The sequence below is a fragment of the Molothrus aeneus genome, chromosome 19 (genome assembly GCF_037042795.1).
Source record: "Molothrus aeneus isolate 106 chromosome 19, BPBGC_Maene_1.0, whole genome shotgun sequence".
Lineage (NCBI taxonomy): Eukaryota > Metazoa > Chordata > Aves > Passeriformes > Icteridae > Molothrus > Molothrus aeneus.
In genome coordinates, this window is record NC_089664.1 from 8,123,296 (window position 1) to 8,146,817 (window position 23,522).

The 23,522-nt window shown below is 45.9% G+C and overlaps 1 protein-coding gene across 2 annotated transcripts in view; it reads right to left on the bottom strand.

Moving 5' to 3' along the window:
• Positions 1 to 23,522, bottom strand: part of BRD3 (bromodomain containing 3) — a 41,300-nt gene that overhangs the window by 431 nt on the left and 17,347 nt on the right. For both annotated transcript variants that reach the window (XM_066562746.1, XM_066562745.1), the window contains exons 2-11: positions 16,159 to 16,485; positions 15,405 to 15,542; positions 14,298 to 14,445; positions 12,646 to 12,860; positions 9,886 to 10,257; positions 5,503 to 5,631; positions 4,949 to 5,140; positions 4,373 to 4,608; positions 3,574 to 3,866; positions 1,663 to 1,791 (exon numbers count right to left, since the gene is read on the bottom strand). In XM_066562746.1, coding sequence (XP_066418843.1) covers positions 1,663 to 1,791; positions 3,574 to 3,866; positions 4,373 to 4,608; positions 4,949 to 5,140; positions 5,503 to 5,631; positions 9,886 to 10,257; positions 12,646 to 12,860; positions 14,298 to 14,445; positions 15,405 to 15,542; positions 16,159 to 16,359 — 2,053 coding nt within the window. In that variant the 5' untranslated portion in view covers positions 16,360 to 16,485. The remainder of the gene's footprint in view (positions 1 to 1,662; positions 1,792 to 3,573; positions 3,867 to 4,372; positions 4,609 to 4,948; positions 5,141 to 5,502; positions 5,632 to 9,885; positions 10,258 to 12,645; positions 12,861 to 14,297; positions 14,446 to 15,404; positions 15,543 to 16,158; positions 16,486 to 23,522) is intronic.

Consider the following 23,522-nt stretch of genomic DNA (forward strand, 5'->3'; position numbering starts at 1 on the left):
AACAGGTGCAGCTGGGATTGGGCTCATGTGGTTGTTTCTAATTAATGGCCAATCACAGCCCGGCTGTCTCTGACTCTGAGTCAGACACCAGATTTTATTATCATTCCATTTCTCTGCCTTTCTTTGCCAGCCTTCTGATGAAATCCTTTCTTCTATTCTTTTAGTATAGTTTTAATATAATGTATATCAAAAAATAATCAATCAGCTTTCTGAAACATGGAGTCAGATCCTCATCTCTTCCCTCCTCCTGGGACCCCCATGAACACCACCACAGCCCTGGGCTGGCTGAATGATGCTGGTAATCCCCAATTGTTCTCTTTTTGCTGGATAAGAAGTTTTGCACCTTTAAGGCTGGTTCTGAGGGTGAAGGAGGAGAGAAAAGCAGCGTGGAGTTTGTTTTCACAAACTCCTCTCACTCCTCCACATTCCTGCTGCTGGACAGACAGATGTCACAGACACATTTTATGGAAAATCCTTTCCTTAAGATTTTTTCTCCTGAGAAGCTGAGGGGCCTCAGGAACAAAATGTAAACAATAATTATCTGCTGCTGTGGAATGCAACAGGTGCAGCTGGGATTGGTCCTTCTTGATTGTTTTTAATTAATGGCCAATCACAGTCCAGCTGGCTTGGACTCTCAGTCAGACACACAGATTTTATTATCATTCCATTTCTCTTCCTTTCTTAGCCAGCCTTCTGATGAAATCCTTTCTTCTATTCTTTTAGTATAGTTTTAATATAATATATATCAAAAAATAATAAATCAGCTTTCTGAAACATGGAGTCAGATCCTCATCTCTTCCCTCCTCCTGGGACCCCCATGAACACCACCACAGACAGACAGACAGCAAGACTGAGCTCTCCTTTGCTTTTAGTTAGTTTTTAGCTAGCTGAGGCAGAGAAGTTCCCTAAACTGGAGTTTTTCTTTTTCTTTCGACCTGTTTAAACCTGCTCTGAACTGAGCACCCAAAAGAGCACATACAGCTCACACCTGTAGCCCACTCAAGCCAAGCCTGAGCCACAGCATTTCCAACACCAAAAAGATTGATAAGAGACTGAGTAAGTCCAGCTACAGCCCACAAAAGAGACTTTCTGAATGCATAATTTCTTTTAAAGAAAAAAAAAATTGTTTAATAATGTTCATTTTTTGTACTAGTAAATGCTTTGCTTATTAAATAAATAGGTTTTTTCCACTTTTCTCCAAAGAAATGTTTTCCAGAGCCAGTTTAAAAAAAATCTGATTAAATCTACTTTTTAGAAGAGCTGCTTCAAAAATTTCCCAAATTTACCCTAAACTGTGGAAGTTTGGGATGCGCACAGAGGAGCTCTGCTGTGGGGCAGTGTCACCTCTGAGCACAGGAAACCCCCTGGTGAAAGCTTTGTTTGCACCAGGGGAACCTTCTGGAGCATCCTGAGCTATGTGGGGGTTTGGGATTTTTGTAAGCCCATGTTTAAGCTCTGTGGTGTGGGCTGCACACCAGGTTAACACAGGGAAGATCCTCCTCCCTCTCAAGGAGGAATTGCCTCCCAGACCTGGCAATTCCCTCAGAGGGAACTCCCTGAGGGCTCCTGTCACAGGGACAAAGCCAAGGCAGAGGTTTTGACCCTGTGACAAAATCTGTTCACTTTTGGGGGGCTCTTTTCCCATAAACCCAAAGCCATTACCTTTCTTTGCAGGCTTCTTGTTGTTGTTTAGCTGCCCACTGACGTCCTGTAACCGTTTTTCTAGTTCTTTCTTCTTTTCCTGAGCTAACTCTTCTTTTGACTTTGCTGCTTGCTTTTTGCCACTGGCAGCTGTGGGGGAGGAAGGCAGAGTTTCTGAAAGTGCAGGGATGCAGGGGGAAAGAGTGGACATCACTATTTTACAGGGCATGTACATCTGTGTGCACACTCTGCAGTGACACTGCCAACATCCAGTGCTCACACAGCAACTACACATCCCAGAGAGAAGACAACACCTGAAGTTGCCTTGCTCATCAAATCACCACCATCCTGTAACATGCAATTTTTTTTTTTTAAGAGAGATCTTCTGGAAAGTATTGTAGAAGATAGAAATATCCATGTAATAACCTTGTCATTACAGGTTACTTACCAGCCAGTTATATGGTCAATAATTACAGATTTGTAATTACAGAATTGTTACATGGGTTTTCTGCCCTGTAAAATAAAGTGTCCCATTAAAGGTTGTCAGGAGTAAAGCATCTGCCATTAAAACTTCCGATCCCCTCACGCAATAATCTACTGTGGTTTATGTTGCTCTAAATAGAAAACAAAACAAACAAAGGCAAATTAAAAACCAACTGAGGCAAAGGCTGGCAGACAACAGGAATGTAACTGAATCAGGATGGAAAGGGTGAGAAGGACCAGCAACACTCACACTGCCAAGGAAAGGAAATATTCCTCCAAAGGAGGAGTAATTGAACACAGGTGTTGGCCAGGATTGGAAGCACAAGACAGGAGCCAGATATTTTGCCTGATCCAGCAAGGAAATACCTACATTTCTGTGAGCTGTTTTAAAGCAATGCTTTAAAAAAAACAACAAAAAAAAGAAAACTGGAAAGCACAGTCCTAAGAGGGAACACTCAGCACAGGAGTCCAGCCAGGCTCAGGCATGCCAGGCTCACAGAGTGGATATCTGAGGTTATATCTGTGTTACTCTGTGCTCTAGTTCCAAAATTGAAGGATGCTTTCCTGTTCTGGAAAATCCTTTCCTGAGCTAGGCCAACAGTGAAGGATTCAGGGGAAAAAAATTAAGGAAAAAGAAAGGTCAAAGTCTGTGCTTTGCTTAGGCCTTCCTGAAAATCCTGAGAAAGGAATGGAGAGGCTCTGCAAGAGCAAGGAGTAGCTTTTGTGTCATTATCTTAGAAGCAAAACTCCCTTAACCAAGAGGGCCAGGAGCACTTCAGGAAAGTGATGCTACTGCTGTCCAGCTGGAGCTAAACTCTCCAGGGGCTGTAGGAATTCCCTTTGTGGACGAGACACAAAGTCTGTCCCACACTGAACCACACACTCAGCAGCAGATTGACACTCACCCTCTGAACTGACAGAGGGTGAGGCCAATGTGGTGATCAGGACACACAGCAAGAGCAGTTTTGGGGTGAATACACAACTCAGACACACCCAGAATCCACAGGTAACCAGGTAACCTTGTGCAAATCATTTATTGCCTTGGTGGTTTGGATCCCAGCCACGTTTTTTGTTTCCTTCCTAATTAGATGCTAAACTATTCAGGATAAGAAACTGATCCTTCCAGATGTATGCATGTAACACCTGACACAATGAGACTGAAACCTTTACAGGGCCTTCCAGAGCCTGGGTAATTAATAAAGGCATCCCACAGGTCTTGCAGAGGAACACATTGGCTCTCCAGGTCTCTGCAGCAGGACACCATGGGAAGAAAAGAACAGAGAAAAACAGGAAGTTTCTGTACATTTCCTTGGGAGAAAAGAATCTCTAAAAATTCCTGCCACCACATACCCACCAGGTGGATAAGAGAATCTCAATACACATGCCCTGACTCCTCAGCTGAGCCCAAGAGCTGCTGGGGGGAACACGTGCCCCGGGAGGTGAACTTACAAAATGGTTTCCTTTGTTTTTTCTGTAAACAAGATTTCACGTATCTCTCCAGTTCTCGTAACGTTGTGGGCTTCAAGGTTTCAAAATCTATTTCAATCTCGTCGGGATTGGAGTCTCTGAGGGAAGGTTCTCTGGACTGGATGATGTGAACCACCCTGCCCAGCTTCTCCCCGGGCAGGCGGTTGATGTCCAGGCTGAGCTGGCGCTTCTCGTCGTAGGTCATGGGCAGCCCTTCCTCCTCCTCATCCGAGTCGTAGGTTGCAGATGCCTGTTTGCCTCCTTTCTTGGGCTGCCTGGGGAGGTTGTCAAGCATGAAAACATTCATGGGGACACAGCAATGAATTCTTTTTTTTTTTTTCCCCCCTAACTCCCTCGTAACAAACGTCCCCATGCTCTTGGCTTTGAAGCTCTTGTCAGAAGGCTGGAACAGCAGCACAAGTACTGAAAAAGTTCAGCAGCCTGAGATCAGCTGTTGTGTTCCTATTATATTTTAGCCCTGTGAAGTGTGACAATGAGCCCAAGTAGCAGCAGGGGGGCAGCCATGAAATGGCACGTTCTTGGTGGCTGCACAAAAGGCAACCCCCAAAACCTTATCTGAGAGCAATCAGGCAGGGATTCAAAGAGCTGGACAGTGAAAACACAGTGGTTCCACTGCCAGCTCCAAGTTAAAGACTCCCTGGAGTTGTCTGGGAATGGGAACAGTATTCAGCAGCAAATTAATAACTACTGAGCTTCCCCAGGAATTAAGGACAGAGCTGGAAGCTCTTGGCTCTCCCCCTCAAGGCACCTTGGCTCTCACCTGTTAGCTGTGGTTGTGCTGTTCACTTTCTTAGCTGGGGCTTTCTTCTGCTGGGCCTGTTTTGGTGGTTGAGCCACCTTGGGTTTCTTCTCCTCCTCAGCTTTGACTTTGTGCTTTTCTTTTTCCTTCTCTTTATCTTTCTTTTTCTTCTCTTTCTCCTTCTTCTCTTTTTTTTTCTTTGGTTTGTTCACTGGCGCTTGGGACAGTGCAGCCAGCTGCTCATGGACGGCTTTCAGCTAGGGGGGAGACAAGGGAAAAACCATCAAGGCAAGGTAACTGCTGCCTCCACAAACCCTTCCCTCTACATCCCAAGGTGTAAGTATAGCCTAAAGCCAAAAATCAAGCAGCTCATACTCTGGGAACCCAGAATGAAGGAGAGAGCATCAGCACTGAGGAAAACCATCTTGAAGAAAATTCCCGTTACATCCAACATGCACTGACTGCACAGCTGAATGCTTTTCCCCTTAGGCTGGGAATGTTTCCCTGCATGCCAGCCTAGGTGGGATTTTTCAGGACACAATTCCTGCTGCTGTGCTCTGTCTAATGCACAGACACACAGCTGGGATGGTGCAGTACCTGCTCCTGGAGCTCGGCCAGCCGAGTCGCCCGCTCCTCCTCGGAGTCGGAGCTGTCGGAGTCTGAGGAGCTCTCCTCACTGCTGTGGCTGCTCTCTGTGCTTTTGCTCACCACTGGGGCTGTTGGGGGAGGTGGAGGGGGGGCCTCTGCAGGCTCATCGGGCATTTTTGCAAACCTCATCTCAAAGACATCCTGCAAAAAGGAGCAAAATTGGTGACCAAAGGAGCCTCAGCCACAAACAGCTCGCTCTGGTCTCAAATACATCTCTTGTGCACTACAAGAAAATAGTAATATACAGAATATGGTTGCCCATCTGGAAAGCCCATGAAAATCCCCCAATTACTTAAAAACCAAGGATTGTAGTACTTTAGGAGCTGAACACAGCATTGGGCCCATGCCATGTGAAGAGCACAACAGTCTTGCAGAGAGCACAAGGCTCTTTCCAAGGGCTGGAGGAATTTCCCTTGTTGGTGCCAACAGCAGATCCACACCTGGATCTCACCTTGCACCTGAACTAAAAACACTCTGGAAGATGCATTTGCCAACACCTTTACCTGGAGCTTCCTGGCCATGGCCACCACCTCGTGGTCTGGAGGATTGTACTTGTAACAATTAGAGAACATTAACCGAATATCTGCTGCAAAACCTTGTGCGTCCTGGTACTCCCGACTGTCCATCTTTTTCTGCAAACAAACAAGCCAAAGGGGAAAGAAAAAAAAAGAAAAGCCATAAGCAAAAGGCATTTTTATCAACTGCATGGAGGACACATGAACCTCAGAAGACCCTCAAAAATCCCATCTAAGAGAATGGAAGTTTGATTTGGGTTATTGGTTCCTAAATAACATTCAGAGTTTCTGCTTTATAAAACAAGCAAACACCAGGCAACTAAAGAAGTTGATATCTCATAGCAGTTTAAACACTAAGATTCTAAGCTGGCCTTGTTTTCTAAGTAGTAGAAGATAAATCTGGGTCCACATTCTACCAGAAACCATTTAGAAATTATTAGAAAAATAGTTTAGAAAAATGGATCAGGAACTAACAGAAACAAGGATCATGGATGGGAAGGGCAAAAGTCAGCAAGCAAGTTACAATTACAGGAGTACCTGAAGTGTGTATTTCTACATATGCTTGGATATATTTGCCTTGTAAATCTGAAAGGGCAGAAAAGATCATGAGAAATCTAACTCTGATTTCCTGCTAGCAGAGGGCAGGAGGTTTGCTCTGCAGTTCCTACAGCAAAACAGGCATTTACAGTTGAACTACAACTCCCACGCTTAAATTAAAGTCCAACTGATAGAAATGGATACAGGCTTCACCCTTTATGAACCTACTCATAATGTTATTTCCTAGAGTAGTGAGGATAAATGTCAAATATTTGTACCTTGTTCCTTTCTCTTATTTTTCAGCTCTCACTTCCAGCCATTTCTCTTGCTGTTTGGGACTCAAAGACTCGGGTTTAGAGAGCAGTTTATAGCATTTCTAGCACTTAATTGATTTGATGCATATATTACTACTATGTATAAAACCTTAGCTCCAATTACTCCTGCTGAAAGGAACCAGAAGCTAACACTAGGTTTCATTTGCATTTAAAAGACCTGGGTTTAAAGAAATTCTCTATTTGCCAAGTGCTTACAGGCTTCCCTTTTGTATGTTTTGGGCACCTGTGTGCCCAGAAAAGGGAAGGGGTGACTGACAGACAGGCTGGGGACACGATGGGGACAGACATCCCCCATCCCAACAGCAATCAGGGGTGCTCAGAGTCTGTCACCCACCCCTAACTCAAGCAAAACTCCAATTTTTCACAGAACTACAGAAATTTCACAGCTGTGATAGACCTTCTAACTGTCTTGAAACATTGCAATGACTCCTGGAGCTGTTTTTGTTGTGAAAAGGGCAGAATTTCACCTCCAGGAATCCAGCTTCTGAGGGACCTGGTGCAGGGTGGTGACATCCCTGCAGCCTTGCTCCCTGCCGTGCTGCAGCCAGACATCTGCCAAACTTTTGTCAGGAGACCTCATTTTCCTGGTGAATAAACCAGGAGACAGCCTGGAAGGCACAGCACAAAAAAAGCAGAAAGGGAAATAGGTTTGTGGTGCTCCTGTCTGAAAAGCCTCTCAGACCAATTCCAAAGCAAAACATATGTTCAAACCAAAGGGCCCATTTATTTTAAAATACATCTTACTGCATGAAAGGCCTTTTTATATTTATTTGGCATACTCAGGGCCTGATTATTGCCTATGAAATACATTCCAGTGTCTGAGGCTTTGCTTTTCATCCAAACTCAACAGTTTTCTAGCCCTACAGTTTTTAATCTGTGGATTTTTGTTTTGTTCTCTTATAAAGAATAATTAGCTTAACAAAAGAAAGAAAAGCACTTTAAATCGGTGGGCTGGAATATCTTGGTATAAATACACCTGGAGATATCCAGCTGCTTACCAAAAAAAAAAGTGATTACATTTACAACTGGAAATGAGGAGTCAGGCAGGGCAGCTCACCCATCCTCTGTCCCACAGGCAGCATCTGCCACAGCAATCTCATTTTTGCCCTCAATTATTTAATCATCTTTACTGTTCATAAATTTGTTTCTTCATGTCTGATGTGTCCCTTGCTCCAAGTCTCGTCCTGCCCACAGAGGACACAAAGAATGTCTCCTCACTTTTAAGACCCTGAACTCAGCTGCTCTGAAACTGCAGAAGTTGACTGCAGGAAAATTAAGGGGTGAGCAGAGTTACATCCCAGGAGGAAGTGCTTTATTCCAAAAGTAAACACACCTTGTGGAAATCCTCCTGCACAGCAAGGCTTGCTGCTTGTTCACCACTGAGTAAAGCAAAGGCAGAGACATCCATGGCACTGCTGGGACCTGGCAGCCAGAGGATGGAGCAGGAGAGGTGCTCCAGGGCCCCCAGCCCCACAGAGGGGGACAGGGATGTTCTGCAATGGTCCCTGCCTGCCTGGGGACAGGGCAGCAGCAGCTCCAGCCTCAGGGCATCCCCCTCCTCACAGGGAATTACAGCTGCTGCCTCTCTCTCCTCACACTTCCACCCTTTCCTACTCCAAGCAGTTCTGCCCTTTCCTTCTCTGATAAAGAGAACTGAGCTGGAGATGAGCTCACAGATCCTGTCCCTGCAGCTGCTCCCATTCTCAGTCTGAGCCCCAGCACAAAATTCCAGCACATTCCTCTGCTCCTGGCTGCAGCAAGCTCAGCTACAGCCCCTGCATCTCACCTGCCCCTGGCACAGTGTCAACAGCCAACCTGCCTCCTGCACCACACACAGAGAAAACAACCTCCAAATCCTCCTGGAGACAGCTCTGCCAGGGGAAAAAATGTTCCTGGACATTCAAGGATATTCTCTGGGGAAAATCAAACCTAACACAGCCACAGAAATAAGAGACAAGATGTGTTACAGCTGCAGCAATGCTTGTGTTTTACTTTCTCATATAATTCCTCCCAGGTTAGTTTGGAGGCCCTTAGTTGTGCTGCTTTATCACAGCCATTGTCACTTGGGTAGAATTAAATCTAAAAACCTTTCAGAGCCACAGTGGAAGTCCCTGACACTGGAAAATGACACTGCCTGCAAATGGCAGGTTTGTGTTCCACACAGTGAACAGATTATGAGCTGCATCTCTGAGAAGTCACACCATGATGGGCAGGCCAAGAGCAATGACAATAAAACACTCCATAAAAAACCAATACCAGACAGCACTTCAAACAACTTAATTAAGAAAAATACTACCATGTGGAATGAGAAACCCAGAGTCTTTAGGTGTAAAAGACTCCACTGGGTTTGCCATCAGCCTGTCTCCAATTTTCTACCCTACACTAGTCAGGTGCAGAGGGAGGATATCACCCACACTTACCAGAAAGGGGCAGAGGTGTACAATTTTAAAAGAATGAAGTCAGGACCTTAAAGAGATTTCAGCATGAAGAAATCACCAACCCAAGAAATCACAACTTTGCACCTAGATTTTTCAGAACACAGCACAATAATCTCTTGCAATAAGAAATCACCTATGCACACATGGAAATGTATTTGAGAGGGTCAGGATTTCACTCTGTCCACCTCTAATCTTCCTGCAATCACCTGGGGCTTCAAGTAGCAGGCTGCAGGTATGTCTGGAGACCCAGAGCATCCCTGGGATGGATGCATGGCACATCAGAGCGTGACACGCTGTTCCCAGGTACCCCACAGGATCTACCAAGGAATATGACAGGAATCACAACCACAGCTGCCCTTCTGTCACCAGGCACTGGCTCAGCTGGCAGTAAAACCCTTCTGGCAATGCCAATGAAAGCCAGCAACAACATCTTCACCTCCTGCCACCATGGAAGTCTCCCCTCCACCAACACAGAATGCAGTGCCTGGCTCAAAAGAAGATGGGAACTACAAAGACACGGCTTTGCTTCATGGAGGGATTCAGCAAACCTCCAAACCTACTGGGAAAAACAAGAATATTGGACCATACTCTTGAGGAGCCAAGCATGAACCACAAAACCAGCACGTATCTCCCTGAGTACCATCACATCCCCGCTGGAATTGCTCAGTGTAAGCCTACCTGCCACCACCAAGTAGGGAGGCAGCAGCTTCTGGAAATGGGATACCATCAATTGGATCCTATGAAATAAAGCACCTCCTCTTCTCAGAGTGCAACACAATCCTAAGAACACCAGTTAAATACCTGGACTATCCACAAAGAGGAGAGAATGCCATTGTACTTTGCTTTGTGTACATCATCTGCTTTGCAGGGCAGAAGAAAAAAAAAGCTGTCCCAGGTTATGGCAAAAAAGGGAGAGGGGAAAGAAACAGAATATAAAAATATCCAGCTGGTATCCAAACAGGTTCAGTTTCCACCCTTTCCCCTTCCCCCTCCCACAAAGGAGCCAGTCCTCTGCAAGCAGAGGGACCCCCTGCCAAAAGAGGTGGTAAAAGAGGACGTACTTTCACAGTACTGAGATCCATGGGGTGTTTGATTATATCGTGATAGTCATGTAATTCCAAGGCCTCTGCATCCACGGGCTTGTAAAAGGGCCATGCATAGGCTGCATGCTTCTTGGAGAGCATCTCCTTGAGGATGCTATCACAGTACTTGAGGTGCTCAGAGAGTTTGCCCTTCTTCCCTGCGTGCTGAGGGACCTCTCCATCCTCCAGGTCCTTCTTTGGTGGTTTGATGGGGCGGCCGCCGCTCTCCCTGCGCGCGATGATTTTGGCCTGTTTGGGGTCCGACAGCGGCGTGGGGGACTCGCTCCTGCTGGCAGTGATGGCAGACGTGGTGGGGGTGGTGGTGTCTGCTTTCCTCTTCACTCCCTTTTTCTGAAACGGCACAGGAACAGGCTCCATGAGGACATGGCCTGCAGAAACCCTAGCACAGCTCATCTAGAGGAATGTGTTGCTCTGTTGACGGAGTGACAAAACTATTCTTTGTCCCCTTAAAAAGGAAATAAGCCCACAAGTTTCTCTCCTCAATTTGGTGAAAAGGCATCTCATAGGACCTGGGGGACTTCACCTCAAAATTAAGGATAGCTAATAGGCAGGACTTTTTGCCTTCTGTCCAAAGGAATTTACTAGAAAAAGAAGAGACCAAAGAAACTAATCGCTTTTGTGGGGTGTTTAGCAGGGGCAAGGATCTCTTGCACCAGCTCAGTTTTTCTCTGTAAAGAGTTCTGTTATTTTGCCTTTTATTAAAACCTTTTTGTTTCCAACACTACCACAGAAGCCATCCTGCTGCTTTTATGCAGATAGCTGAGCTATCTTGGGTGTGAAATAGATCTCCAAGAGCTTACGAGACCTGGCTCAAGGAGACCCATATTCCACTCGTCCTTAGTTTTGCCTATCCTCTGACATACAAAAACCCCAGTTACTTCACTGGGCTAAATGGGATTTGTGACTAGAGGCTCCAACACTGCACATCACCTGAGCCACAGTAACCAACCATTTGCATGGCTCCAACCCAAGCCCAACCATGCTGCAAAATGTGTTATTTAACTGAGAGGGAACCAGGACTCTTAGCTGGTGTTTGCCAAGGGAAAGGAGGGCACCCAGTCAATTACTGCAGCTCAGCTGATGCATAGGGACTGAGCAAGTGTCAGTAACTTAACCACATGTCTGAGTCCCCAGTGGCAGGATCAGGCTGTGAGTTCTGAACCAAAGCATATTAATGACCAAAGACCCATGAGCCCTCACTCCCCTGCATTTAGTGGGTGTGCTAAGGTAGATTTTGCCTTAAGCAAATAAACCCTCTCACATAAATTCAAGCTGGGACTGTCCAGTCAGCTCTCTCGTGCTCCTGTCAAGGATTTATTTCTCTGGAGAGGAAGATAGGGAGGAAGGAGTTCCTTAGAGAAATCTAAGGGAAATCTTAAGTAAATCCCAAGCAGAATTAATTTTGCAGTGTGTATTTGGCAAACTCACTTCTGGGTTCATCCTTGAGTTTTAAAATGAAATTGATTGTCAGAAGCAAATTATTTGGACAGAAACTGAAATGTGAGACAGGAGGAGAGCTTAGCTGCAAGATCTGACAATTTCTCTAGTAATTCCCAAACTATTGGGTTAAAAACCAAAAGAATTCTGTGCCTCTGCTGGTCCAAGCAACCTCACAACCAAAACTGTTGCAGTTAATTCCACAGTTTAGATAAAAAGATCCCCAGCTTTCTCTGAGCTATGCTTTCATAATTTTTAAAGCAATTCACAGCTTGCTAAGAAAATTTCAATTATTTAGGTAATGTCTTCATTTACCCATAAATTAACATAATAAATAGCAAAACACCAGTGACAATTCCCAGAAGATTACTCAGTAAGGAAGACAGAACTAATGCACCCAAAACCTGCAGGCAACATCAGTCTCCTCCAACTGGAGTGACAGGCTTGTCTTGAACTGGCTGAAAGCAGAGAGGAACATTCCTAATGCTGGAGCCTGCAAACCTTAAAGGAACAGCCCCAGTAAAATCAGGAGCTCAGTGAGAGCAGGAAGGGATGCTTTGAGATACAAACCTTAAATGAGCAGCCCCAGAAAAATCAGGAGCTCAGTCAGAGAGGGAAGAGATGCTTTGGGCTGCAAATGTTAAAGGAACAGCCCCAGTAAAATCAGGAGCTCAGTCAGAGAGGGAAGAGATGCTTTGAGATAGAAACCTTAAAAGGACAGCCCCAGTAAAATCAGGAGCTCAGTGAGAGTAGGAAGGGATGCTTTGAGATACAAACCTTAAATGAGCAGCTCCAGAAAAATCAGGAGCTCAGTCAGAGGGAAGAGATGCTTTGGCTGCAAACCTGAAAGGAGCAGCCCCAGTAAAATCAGGAGCTCAGTGAGTTTGAGATACAAACCTTAAAGGAGTAGCCCCAGAAAAGTCAGGAGCTCAGTCACAGAGGGAATAGATAATTTGAGATACAAACCTTAAAGGAGCAGCCCCAGTAAAATCAGGAGCTCAGTTACAGAGGGAAGAGATGCTTTGAGCTATCTGATGTAAAATGGGGAGAATTCCAAGAGCCCTGGAGCAGCAGCACAGGGGAAAGCTGTGAAAGGAGAGGCTGGAGCCAAGCTGGAGCACGCACAGGTGCCGTCACCTTGGCTGGACCGTGTGAAAAGCGGCAGAACTGCTCTCAGCCCTCTCCAACCCAACACCCGGCGATGAAAGCAGGACGGCAGGGACCCAGCAGCGCGGGCTGGCGGCGCAGCCCCTCTCCTGCAGAGGAACTGCCCGCATTTACCTTGACGACCGGGGGCGTGGGAGGCACCACGGGCATGATCGGAGCGGCGGGCGGCGGCGGGGCGGCGGCGGCAGGGGCGGCGACAGGCGGGACATTGGCGGTGATGGTTGGCACGGGGGTGGCAGCGATGACGGGCGTCTGAGACACGGCTGGAGGGACGTTCTGGAACGGGGCCGGCGGGGACACGGAAGACACGGCCACGGCTTGCTGCGCTCCTGTCGAACGAACGAGAGGGGAAAGGCGCTGGTGGTTACAGCTGGGAGAGTACTGGGAGCAAAGTGGACTCGGCAGAGGGATCCCGGGAGAGCACCAAGGACACGGTGGGATTTGCTGTTACACCCAGGGTACAACAGAAGTGAGGAATCTCTGATCTAAGTCCTGGTACCATGGGTTTAGGTTAGCCACGCACAAAATAATTGCAGCTTTTCACATGGAGTGTTGTTCTGAGACAGCTTTCGCCCCTTGGAGCTGCAGTGAGCTCAGGAGAACAGCAGGAGATGGAACAGTGGGAGGTTTTCACACCATGCAAATGGCAACAACCACTGCCCTGAGCCACCTGAGCAGCCAGGAGTGCAAAGCACTTCAGATTTGCCACAAATGCACAATCCCACAGGGTGGGATTCGTGGGGCTGTGCAGGGACAGGAGTTGGGCTCAGTAATTCCTGTGGGTCCTTTCCAACTCCATATTTTATGATTCTCAGTAGAGCTTAAGCATCCTGATGGCCCTGATGCTACACCCGCACTGCTAAAAACCTGCCCACTGGTGGAACAAAAAGGGGGACAAACCTACTACCTAATAACCAAAGCAGCAATCCTCCTTCTATGTTTTATCAAAGGATGTTGAAAAGATACATCATCATTAATTTCTCTAAGCTTGGATAGATTTATAGCTCCATTTAGCACCTGAAATGTGGGAAAACAGAGGAACAATTGACTTTCCCAGAGCAACAATTAGACCTTGTTTAGAGGAAAAAAAAAATTACTCTCATCATTTAACTCAGCCCACACAAGGTCCTTTATGAACTGTTTTACCACGCTTGGACATTTTAGTCCTAAATCCATTTAAAATCAATTCTAGGTAAGCTGAACTCAACTTAATTTCCACTGATATGCAATGGTGTACGTAGCTTTTTGCAATGGCTTAATAAATCCTTTCCTTTTATGATGTTGCAACCATGTGTGCAAAAGGAAAATATACAGGGTTTAGGAAATTAGCAGAATTTGAGACCAAGTCTCTGCTGTGCCAGAATTCTGCCAGGACCCAGGGTGAGCTGTGTAAACCCAAATCTGTGAAGACTTTCCATCCATGCTCTGGCACTGGCAGCAGACTGGCATTTCTGACCATCTTGGGGTTTTTTTTGCATAGAGAAGCAACAGCACTGCCCTCCCTCCCTGAAGTGCTGCCTGGATGGGCAAATCACAGATGGCAAGATTGGTGTGACAAACAGGGTGGCCTTGAGACACACGAGCCCTGAAACCCTGAGCGAGCATCTCCCAGACATCTCCCACCTTCCTCCTCCCCACTGCTTTAACTGTGAGACCACGCTCTCCCTTCCCAGCCTCTCCACCATCTGCAGAGTCCAGCAGCTCAGGAGGTGGCTCAGGCCTTGGGAACAGCTCCCAACGTTCCCTGTCCCTGCATGGATCCCTACCTGTGCTCGGTGTGCCCGCTGAGGGCTTGCGACCTTTGCCTTTAGGAACCGGGGGTAGCAACTCCACCTCCTCCTGAGGCATCTGGGCAACCTTCTGCAGAAATATCTTCTCCAGGGCTTGGGCCATGAGGACAATGTCATCTGTGGGCTGCACAAAGAAGAATATGAGCCTTTGTTGTATCATTCACAGATCTGTGAAGACCGGGCTTGGAAAACACTGAGGCCCTTCAAATAAATTATGGTATTCAAACGCTGACAATAAACAGATTAGCTCTTCTCCCTCCTTGCTTGCCACTCTCCTGCTCTTCTATTCTGCTCTAGCATGCAATAATTACAGCCCCTAAGTGTTCTGCATCCAGAGAATTATCAGGAGTTTGATGAACTTTTTGAGAAGGAGCCTGATAAACCAGTATCCAGTGCAGCAGTGTGGAAGCAGCAAACTGGAACGGATGAGCTGTCCTTCCCTGCTTGCCAGCAGGTCCAAGGGAAGAGGCTAAACACACATTCTGTGGCTCAAACTAATTAATTTGTTTGTTTCAGCTGTTCTCCATTCTGGGTCTATGATGACAAATGACTGGAGAAAACAGAACACAAAGAATTTTAACAACCTAACTAAACAGCAAACAAGCCAAACCCAAAATAGTAATAATAAGCAATTTAAATGTGTGTAAGTATGAACATATTTATGGAGACAAGAGTCAAAGAACAGAGTTAAGATTTTTGAACTCCTTTCTGCTGCTAACAGATACTATTTAGTGCCAGACAGTATAACATGCAGCATTAAAGCACCTCAAAACACCTGCAGAGCACTACATTAAGTGCAGCTCATCCCAGAAAACTCCTAACTGACAATAAAAGGAATAAAAACTTGCTGCATAACCCCAAAAGAGAAATCTACCTATAATTAAAAGGCATATTTGCCATTGTAACTAGTCTGGGGGAAGAAAGAGGCAGCACAAAGACAGCTTTGTGCATTTCAAGTAACGTGGTTGCAATTAGTGGCATTTCAAATCCTTGCAAGGAGGGCCCAGAGCCGGCCCTGCTCAAAACCTGCACAGTAACAGGGGTAGCTGGGTGTTTTCTAAAGGCTTTTCTGGGTTTTTTTACCTTGTTATAGATGTAACAGTTTGTAAACATGGTGTTGAAATCCTGCATACATTCACTGGCACTCCAGTAATAGTTGTGTTCCAGGCGCTTCTTGATTGTCCCCATGTCCATGGGGTTTTTTATTATTTTGTGATAATCCTGTTGGAAAACCAGGGAAGATGTTACATCTGATTCAGTTTTGCTCACATCTCCCTCTAACCCCTGCTTTCTCCTCATCCCCCCTCCTAAAAAGCATCCCCCCTAAATTTTGTGGAAATTGTAAATGTAAATATATATTAATTTATTTTCTAATTTGTATCTTTTTAGTCTTACCATTATGAACCTGACTCCAAAACACACAACCTCCAGTCTGGGAATCAGCATTTCTGCCTCCCTTTTAAAAAGGCTGCCTCTGGCACTCACAGAAGTTTATCAGGGCTGCCTAAAACTATGCTCAAAGTTTCAGTTTCTAATTTTAAGAGCATTTCGGCTTTTAAAAGATTTCCACCTGTTAACCCAGTTTCTCCCTGGGCTGGTCTGGAGCACCTGCAGAGGCTGTGATTAGGGGATGCTGCAGGGCTGTGCAGCGTCATTTTCTTGTTCTGGATTAGAGTCTTGCTGCACATGAAGCCACTGGCTGAGCCTAACACCATCCCAGGCACTGATAGTTCCCCTCTAAGCAATCCCAGGCACTGATATTTCCCCCTCTAAGCAATCCCAAAACCGACCTGACCACCACAAAGCTTTCTAGGCTGAGGAGACGACAGAAACGTACCGGCAAATTCAGTTTAATTGCATCAACAGGCTGGTAGAAAGGCCAAGCAAACTGATGCTTCCACAAGGTCTTCACCACAACATTTTGCATATATTGCAGCTGGTTGGTTTTCCGGCCAGGTTTGTTGGGATTTGTCACCTCTGGAGGCGGTGGATTGACGGGGCCCTGAGGAGCCTGGATGGCTGAGGCGACTGCCGACATCTTCCTGCTCGGGCTCTCACTCGCTGTCACTGCGGCGGCAACGGGGAGATTTTCTTTCTTCCTTTATGCTCCCTGAATGGGACTGACATCCCATTTCCAGGGTGCAACCATACAACCTAGAGCAAACTAGACAGACAGAGAGAGCAGGGTGTAAATAGAGATTTGTGAAGCAGGCAGGTTGAGACATTTCTTGTGTGGACAATATTTAAACTCAGGCTCTTTACCCCATTGACTTTGTTCCTGTGGCACAGTTTATCTTGGAGATGGGAACAGTTCAAGACCCAAGAGACAGTGGAACAGCAACTCCCAAATTCAAAGCCTGCAGACACACAGCAAGCTTCATGGGACTTGTTCTTGCTTTAGCTGGCTCAGAAAGCATCTTCATGTCAAGAAAACACTCGGGGCAACCTAAGAATCTGCTCAGGGAACACAGGATGCAATGCAGACTCCATGAATGCACTGATGCAAGCTGCTAAATCCATAGCTTCCAGCTCCACGTCAACTGAAGTTCGTTGTCTCTAGACCCATGCTGCCTGGCCCCCAGTCAGCTCACAGGACTCTGCTCTGGTGCAAGGGGTAGTCTGAAATCCCATAATGAAGAGCAGACAGCAGCTGCCAGAGGACCTCAGTCCAGGGAAATGAAAGAAGGGGCAGAGGGAGATGCTGTGAACTGCTGAGAGTGAAAGGTGTCATCAGAAACATCCCAACTTGAAGTGATCTGCACTTTGAATCTCATAAATGTCTTATTATGCCTCTTCCTGCATGCACCTGACTGGTTTTGACCCCAGTTTTATATTAAAGTTTAGAGATCCAGGCTCAAATAATAACTGGTGTTACACTGATAATCCCATGACCTGGCTCAGACAGTGCTGTCATGTTCTCTCTCAAAGACACATTTGAAATAGAGGAGAATACATAAATTGCATTATTGTATTCTGGTTTTCCCTCTGCAAACTGCAGAGGTAAAAATAGCCCAGTATCACTGAGCCTTGTGTAGCATATGGTAAACAGCTTTGCTATGTCATCTTCCATAAACATTGGATATTTCAGCTCACATCAGGACTGCAGCTACTCTTCTCATGGCAAACAGACCACAGTCACTTTCCAGAGGCAAATTATTTCAAATATGTTTAGAAAGCCATACAAATACTCTGACATACACTTCTTGGTTGAACAGAGAAACATGAGCAGGGACAGAAGGAATGAAAAAGCAGGGAGACATCCTAGGAAAAACCCAAAACCCTCTGCATTAATACAGCCCTAATCAGCTCTACTGAATATCTGGACTAAATATAGAACATCAACTTACCCTGTGAGCTGCTGATTAGATGAAAGCAAAAAGTAAACACATACCTAACTTGGGGAAATTTTACCAAAATAGCTGTGTACAAACAAACAGATCTGCAGCAGAGAGGGAGGGAACTGCTAAAAACCTAAACCAAACCCCTGTGTGAATACATGTGATTATCTGTGCAGGAAACAGCCAAGTCCAGTTCTGATGCTGCCACCATTTGTTCAACACCCACTGCATTCCAAGGATGGAGAAAAATGCCAGTAGGACTCTCTTGTATAGCTCCAGAATCAGGCTTCTGGTCCCTGTTTTTTGGTATCTCAGGAGCCCAGCTTAGTTCTACAAGGGCTGGTTTCTCATGTGCTCATGCTGGTGACAGGCAGGGTGATCAGCAAGCAGCCAAAAGGGGTGCTGGCATCCCCTGGACATGGAATTTCATAACTAGAACGTTACTTGGGATTTCAGATTTGGGGAAGGATTTTCTCCCAGTGTTCCATCAAGTCAAAGCAGCAGCAGAAATATTGCAAAATTCAATCTTCAGATCGAGGGGGGTAAATAGGGAAAGAATTAAAAGCAACAAAAAAAAAAGATAATTAGGAAGTTTCACTCAGTCTCCTTCTGGGGAGCTCCCTGCATGAATTCAGGTTTCTGAGCAACATCCATCATGCCAGAGAATGCAAGGCTGGCTGCAGGTCCCTGGTGACCACCACTAAAACTGTTTGCTGTCTTCTTGATTAACAAACTGAATCCAGTGCAAGGATTGAGGGGAAATAAAACACCCACAGAGAGCAATTCCTACTCTTAGAGAGCATTTGGGTCACAAGTTTGAAACTATGAAGTGTAACTTAAGTCTTCCCTTTAAATAACCTGAGGCTAAATATGAGTCTCTTTTCATTTCAATTTCCTCATGTCCTGCCTCTTAAACTCCAATTTGATAAGGATTTTTAATTAATTTATATTAAATCCCAGAACTGTAATTCAACAAACCACAGATCCATAGCTCCTACCTCTCTCAGACATTTTCTCCCTGACCTTAGCCAAGGCTTTCAATATCTCCACCCCACAGCTCCTCATCTGTGCCATGGAGATAGTGGCAGCTCCTTTCTGTCCCCACCCAGCAGAGAAAACTCTCTGGCCCAGGCACTGCCTCCCCACAGGGCCATTTTGATCCTCAAGCTCAAACAAGGCTTGTACAGTCCACATAAAAGGATGGAACAGTCATCAGTGACACAACTCAGAAAGGATTTTAATTAAGAACATTACCAAAACAAGGAGGAGCAGAACCATGGCAGCCAACTTGGTCAGTTCCCTGCTCCTCTTTAACTTCCATGCTCCAACACACTGGATTTTACACCCCAAAGGGGCTCCAAACCTCCCAGCAGTACTGGCATTGAACTGCTGGATCCTGCAGAAGACAGAAATAGCTACCTGGACTATCTGGCAGCACTGGGAGTACTGTCCTGCCATAAATAAAGCTTTAATGTGCCTCACTGTACCTTTAACCCTTGGTCCAGCAGCTTCCTTACCATTTGCTGGGGAAGCTGCTTCCATACTGGATCACTTTGTAATTTTTAAAACTAAGAATTTGCTTCTACAGCCATTCCTTTACCTTTAAAAACTCAAAATGGTATCATTTTTAAGAATATAAAAATCAGGACCAAGAGGAATCCGGAAGATGAGGGTAAAAAAGCTTTGGAAATGTCCAAAAGGCAATGACTTTGAATTAAAGATAAATTAATGCCTGAGAAACCTAGTCCATGTGAAACATCATTTATTAAGTGAGGGAAGTGAGAGCCCTGACCATCTGACATCCCAAATTACCACACAAATCACCCAAGAGGACACTTCAGTAGACCCACAGACAAAGACGAAGCAAGCTTTTCCAAACTGTGCCATAATTACAGGTAGAATTGAACTACACAGCTCTTGTCTAAGCACTCCAACACCCTCTGAAACTGCACTGGTACCAATAATAATTTAAATTATTAGGGACAGGGACTCAGGACATCACTGTACAAGGGACTGTACAAGCCTGGGGTGAAGGCTGCCAAAACCAGACACAACGTGCACCTTCCAGTGAGGGGCTAAGGTGAGACTTCTTTTAACCCTGCAGTAATACCTTCTTAAATTTTAATTTTTAAATCACTACTTATCCTGCTCCTCAGGCCTATAATGTTCAAGTAGCAGGAGCTATTCTTGATTTCTCTGTCTGCACAAGTGGTTTTGCTATTGCAAGTTTAAAATACACCCTAAAGTGCTGTCATACACCAGGAGTGAACACTGCTTCTTCCTTCTTATTCAATTTGAGATAGTAATTAAAACCCAAAACCTCAAAGAAAGGAGGTTAAAAGTCCTGGAGTTTAAGTCTTTTTCTGCTCAGTGTGGCAAACCAGGCATCAAAAAACCCAGCTAGGTTGGATGGATTTTTTTCTTTAAAAAAAAACCTTTCTTCCATTGAATCCCTCACACAGGGGCGGTCAGCAGAGAGAGACAGTTGGCATGGAGAAACCACGTAAATAATTCCCTGTACTAGCAGGGTAACATTTTCCTGTCTGCAGTGGTGGGGACTATTTTAAAAGCAGCCCTGAAGCCCATGAAGTGTGCAGTGTGCCAGCTCTCCTGCTGCTCCAGCCAACGGCTCTGCCACTTCCTTTGGCAGTGCCCAGCATTTAACGGATGCTTTGCTCCCGCGCAGGCCCCGATGGGCTTTGTTTTGATTGCAAACTTACAGCAAGCTTTATGGCAGCCTGGCAGTCCAACAGCTCCTTGGTTTTCTCCCTCTTGGTATAGTATTTCTGCGTGGTTACTTGGACATTGATCAAAATCTGGCACAATTCCAGCTCGGCAAAGAAACAGCCACATAAATCTTCCCATCAGGGAAAATTATCGAGTTTGAGAGATGTTCCTTGACCTTGTTGTTATCTGCACATTTTTATTTACATTACAGTAGCACACAGAGGCTGGGCAGAGACCAAGGTCCCTCAGCAGTTCACACTCTGCACACACAAAGACCCTGCTCATTCCTCAAAGGGCTGCTGCTCACAACTCACACTTTACACCACGGTGAGATGACTTGCCCAGAGCCCCCCAGTCAGCAGCCAGACCCAAAATTTGCCAGCAGAGCAATCAGAGCAGTGTCCTCCAAGCTGCCATTGCTCCCCCACTTTGGCTCCTTGCAGCCACTAAAGCAGATTCTCAGTCTCTTTTTTCCCAACACTTGGAAGTTTGCTCAATTAGCCACCATGTGAGAGAAGCAGTCCAGCCTTGGTCATCTTACTTTCTCTGCAGGAGAGGTTTAGCACTACTGAACCTCAATACAAAGTCAGGTCAGGTTATTGATGAGGGTTGTACCCATTTCATTCTATGGCTGTGGAAATTAAGGGCTACATCAGTCTCCTCAGAAGGAAACAAGACTTGTGGGTGCCTCCTTTCCTTCCCTTCCCAGCCCCACACAGGAACTGAACTTCAGGCAGCTTTCAGTACCTACTAACACGTCAGCAGGGATGGTGTCTTCAAACGCAAGGGATGTGCAATTTGAGAGCAAGACCTGAGGACAGACGAGTTGCTTTATCAGCCAACCCTGCCCTGGCAGACAGACACACTACACACAACGTGCCACCCCCTCAAGACACTGGGATTTACACTTTGCTTCACTGCAGGAGCTGGGAATTTGGCTTGCAGGGCCCCTGTGGCACACTGCAGCACTCTGAAAGTCCATTCAGCCATCCTTGCTGTCTCCCAAATCATGAATTCCACACATCACAGATTTGCTTTTCATGCATATTATTTTGAGCACCGCCCTAAGAACATCCTGAGACTGGGAGATGCAACTGTGTCCTGAGCTCACCTCTGCATGAGGGAGGGGAAAAGATCACAGCAGATTAAGTCAGTTCCTTGGCTTTTGACTTGGTTGGTTTAATGCTCATTAGATTATGCAGATGGCTTTCCTACCCTTGGTCTCTCCTTGGCTATTATAAGAGCAGGTGTTTCCTCAGTAAGGAGCCTAACCAGTAGGTAGCAATCAGCCAGGAGTAACTGGTAATTTCAAGGGTCTTCAGTTTTCATGCCTACTCAGTGCTCCCTGCAAATCACACTGCTCTAAGATCTCTGATGAGATGCCTTCAAACTCAGGGGTAGCCAAAAGGCACTTGAATAAAAGCACTGGAGATTATAAACACTGTTAGGCACCTCAAATAAAGTGATGGACTTTCTGATAATTTGAAGCCAGAGTATTTCTCTCCCCCAAGGCACTAATGCCACAGGAAGCACCTTCTGATCAAGTCTGAGCAGGAATTTAGCTGCATGTCACACACAAATCAAATGGGGCTCAACTCATTTCTAAAGGCTGCAGTTTCAAGTGCAGAGAGTGATGCTTAACACTAAACCAAGTTCATTTTCATAGCTTTGAATTTGGTTTTGAGAACAGTTTTAAGTGACCAATGTCAGTAATGAATTAGGCATGGTTGACCTTCCTTTGCACTGGGGAGGACAGAATGACCTCTGGACATCTCTTCCTGCCCTGCTTTTTGTGGAAAACACAGAGGCAAATTTCAACTCAGACTGTGTTGGTTTTGTGCAAGCTCCTGAGTTACAAGGTTTTGTTAAAAAGGCTGCAGGAGGAAGGAAAAGTGAGTGCTTACACAGCTTAGTCTGTGTTGGATTCCTGACTGAAGGAGCTCGGCCAGCTTTGAGACCTGACTGCAGTAAGGTCTGGACTCAGATAAGCTGAACTGCACTTGCAAAAAATCAGCCAGAAAGTATTTCAGCAAATTAACTGGGTGGCCTATCATGAAAAAGTTAACTTCATGCTCAGCTGTAATAAATAAGTTCTATGAACAGGTTCCAGAGTACTTGGAGTAGCTGGTGGCTTGCACATCCAAATCAACAGGATGGGAATGGGCAGGTGCTTAACAGGAAAATGCTGGTGGTTGTGCCCCTTACAAGATACACAAATTACATCTTTATGGCAATGGAAAAAAAAACTGTTGGGCTTTTACATAAGAGATTTGGCATAGCAAGTGAAGTGTTTGGGATAACCACATGTCTGGGCAGACTCTGCTCGTGCCATTTCTCCCCCAAAGGGAAAGGTGGAGATGCCATGGAATGACCTTGTATGACCCACAGGGCTGAACCCACAGCACCTAATGGGGGCAGAGCCAGGGAGAAACCAGACAGCCAAAATTTACAGGGAAAGATCCTGCTTAGAGCAGATTTCCCCTCCTATCCAGTGCACTGCACACTTATTTGGCAACACCTAACACCTGTAGGGGTGACTGCAGCCCCCCAAAGCCCCTGTGCAGCAGCAGCCCTGCAGCCTGGGACATCAGGCAAAAAGGAAGCACTGGGAAGGTGCTGGCACATGGCCACATACCATCCATGCTCTCAACGTGTCAGGAGCAGGACAGGGGGCAGGAGGGCTCAGGGAGGCAGGAATGTGGCTGAGGGCAAACTGGAAGTGCAGTGCAAACCACAACACAGCCAGCAGCCCAGTCCTCTGGGATTCAGGAACCACTTCAAGCCTGATCCTGAAAAGTGCTCAGCAGCTTTCCCCTCTCACTCAGCTGCAAAGTCTCTGTGGCTCAGCACCTCACCACAGAGGGGTTTGCAGACTTATCACCTGCAAGATACAACTAATTGGTCAATCAAGATAAACCTCTTTCTAAGGAAGATTTAAGCACAGGCAGGAACAAACTTAAGCTCTGCACACTTTGTGGTTTCTCTACCTGAGTCAATTCCTTTTCCAGTTGTTAGAGAGAGGTAAAATGACAAGGGAGGTTCAGTGCTGCACATCTGGGGCTGGAGACTCCTGTCAGGCTGATCAGAAGTGACTGAGGGAGTCAGCACCACCCAGCCCTGCAGCAGAACAGGATCC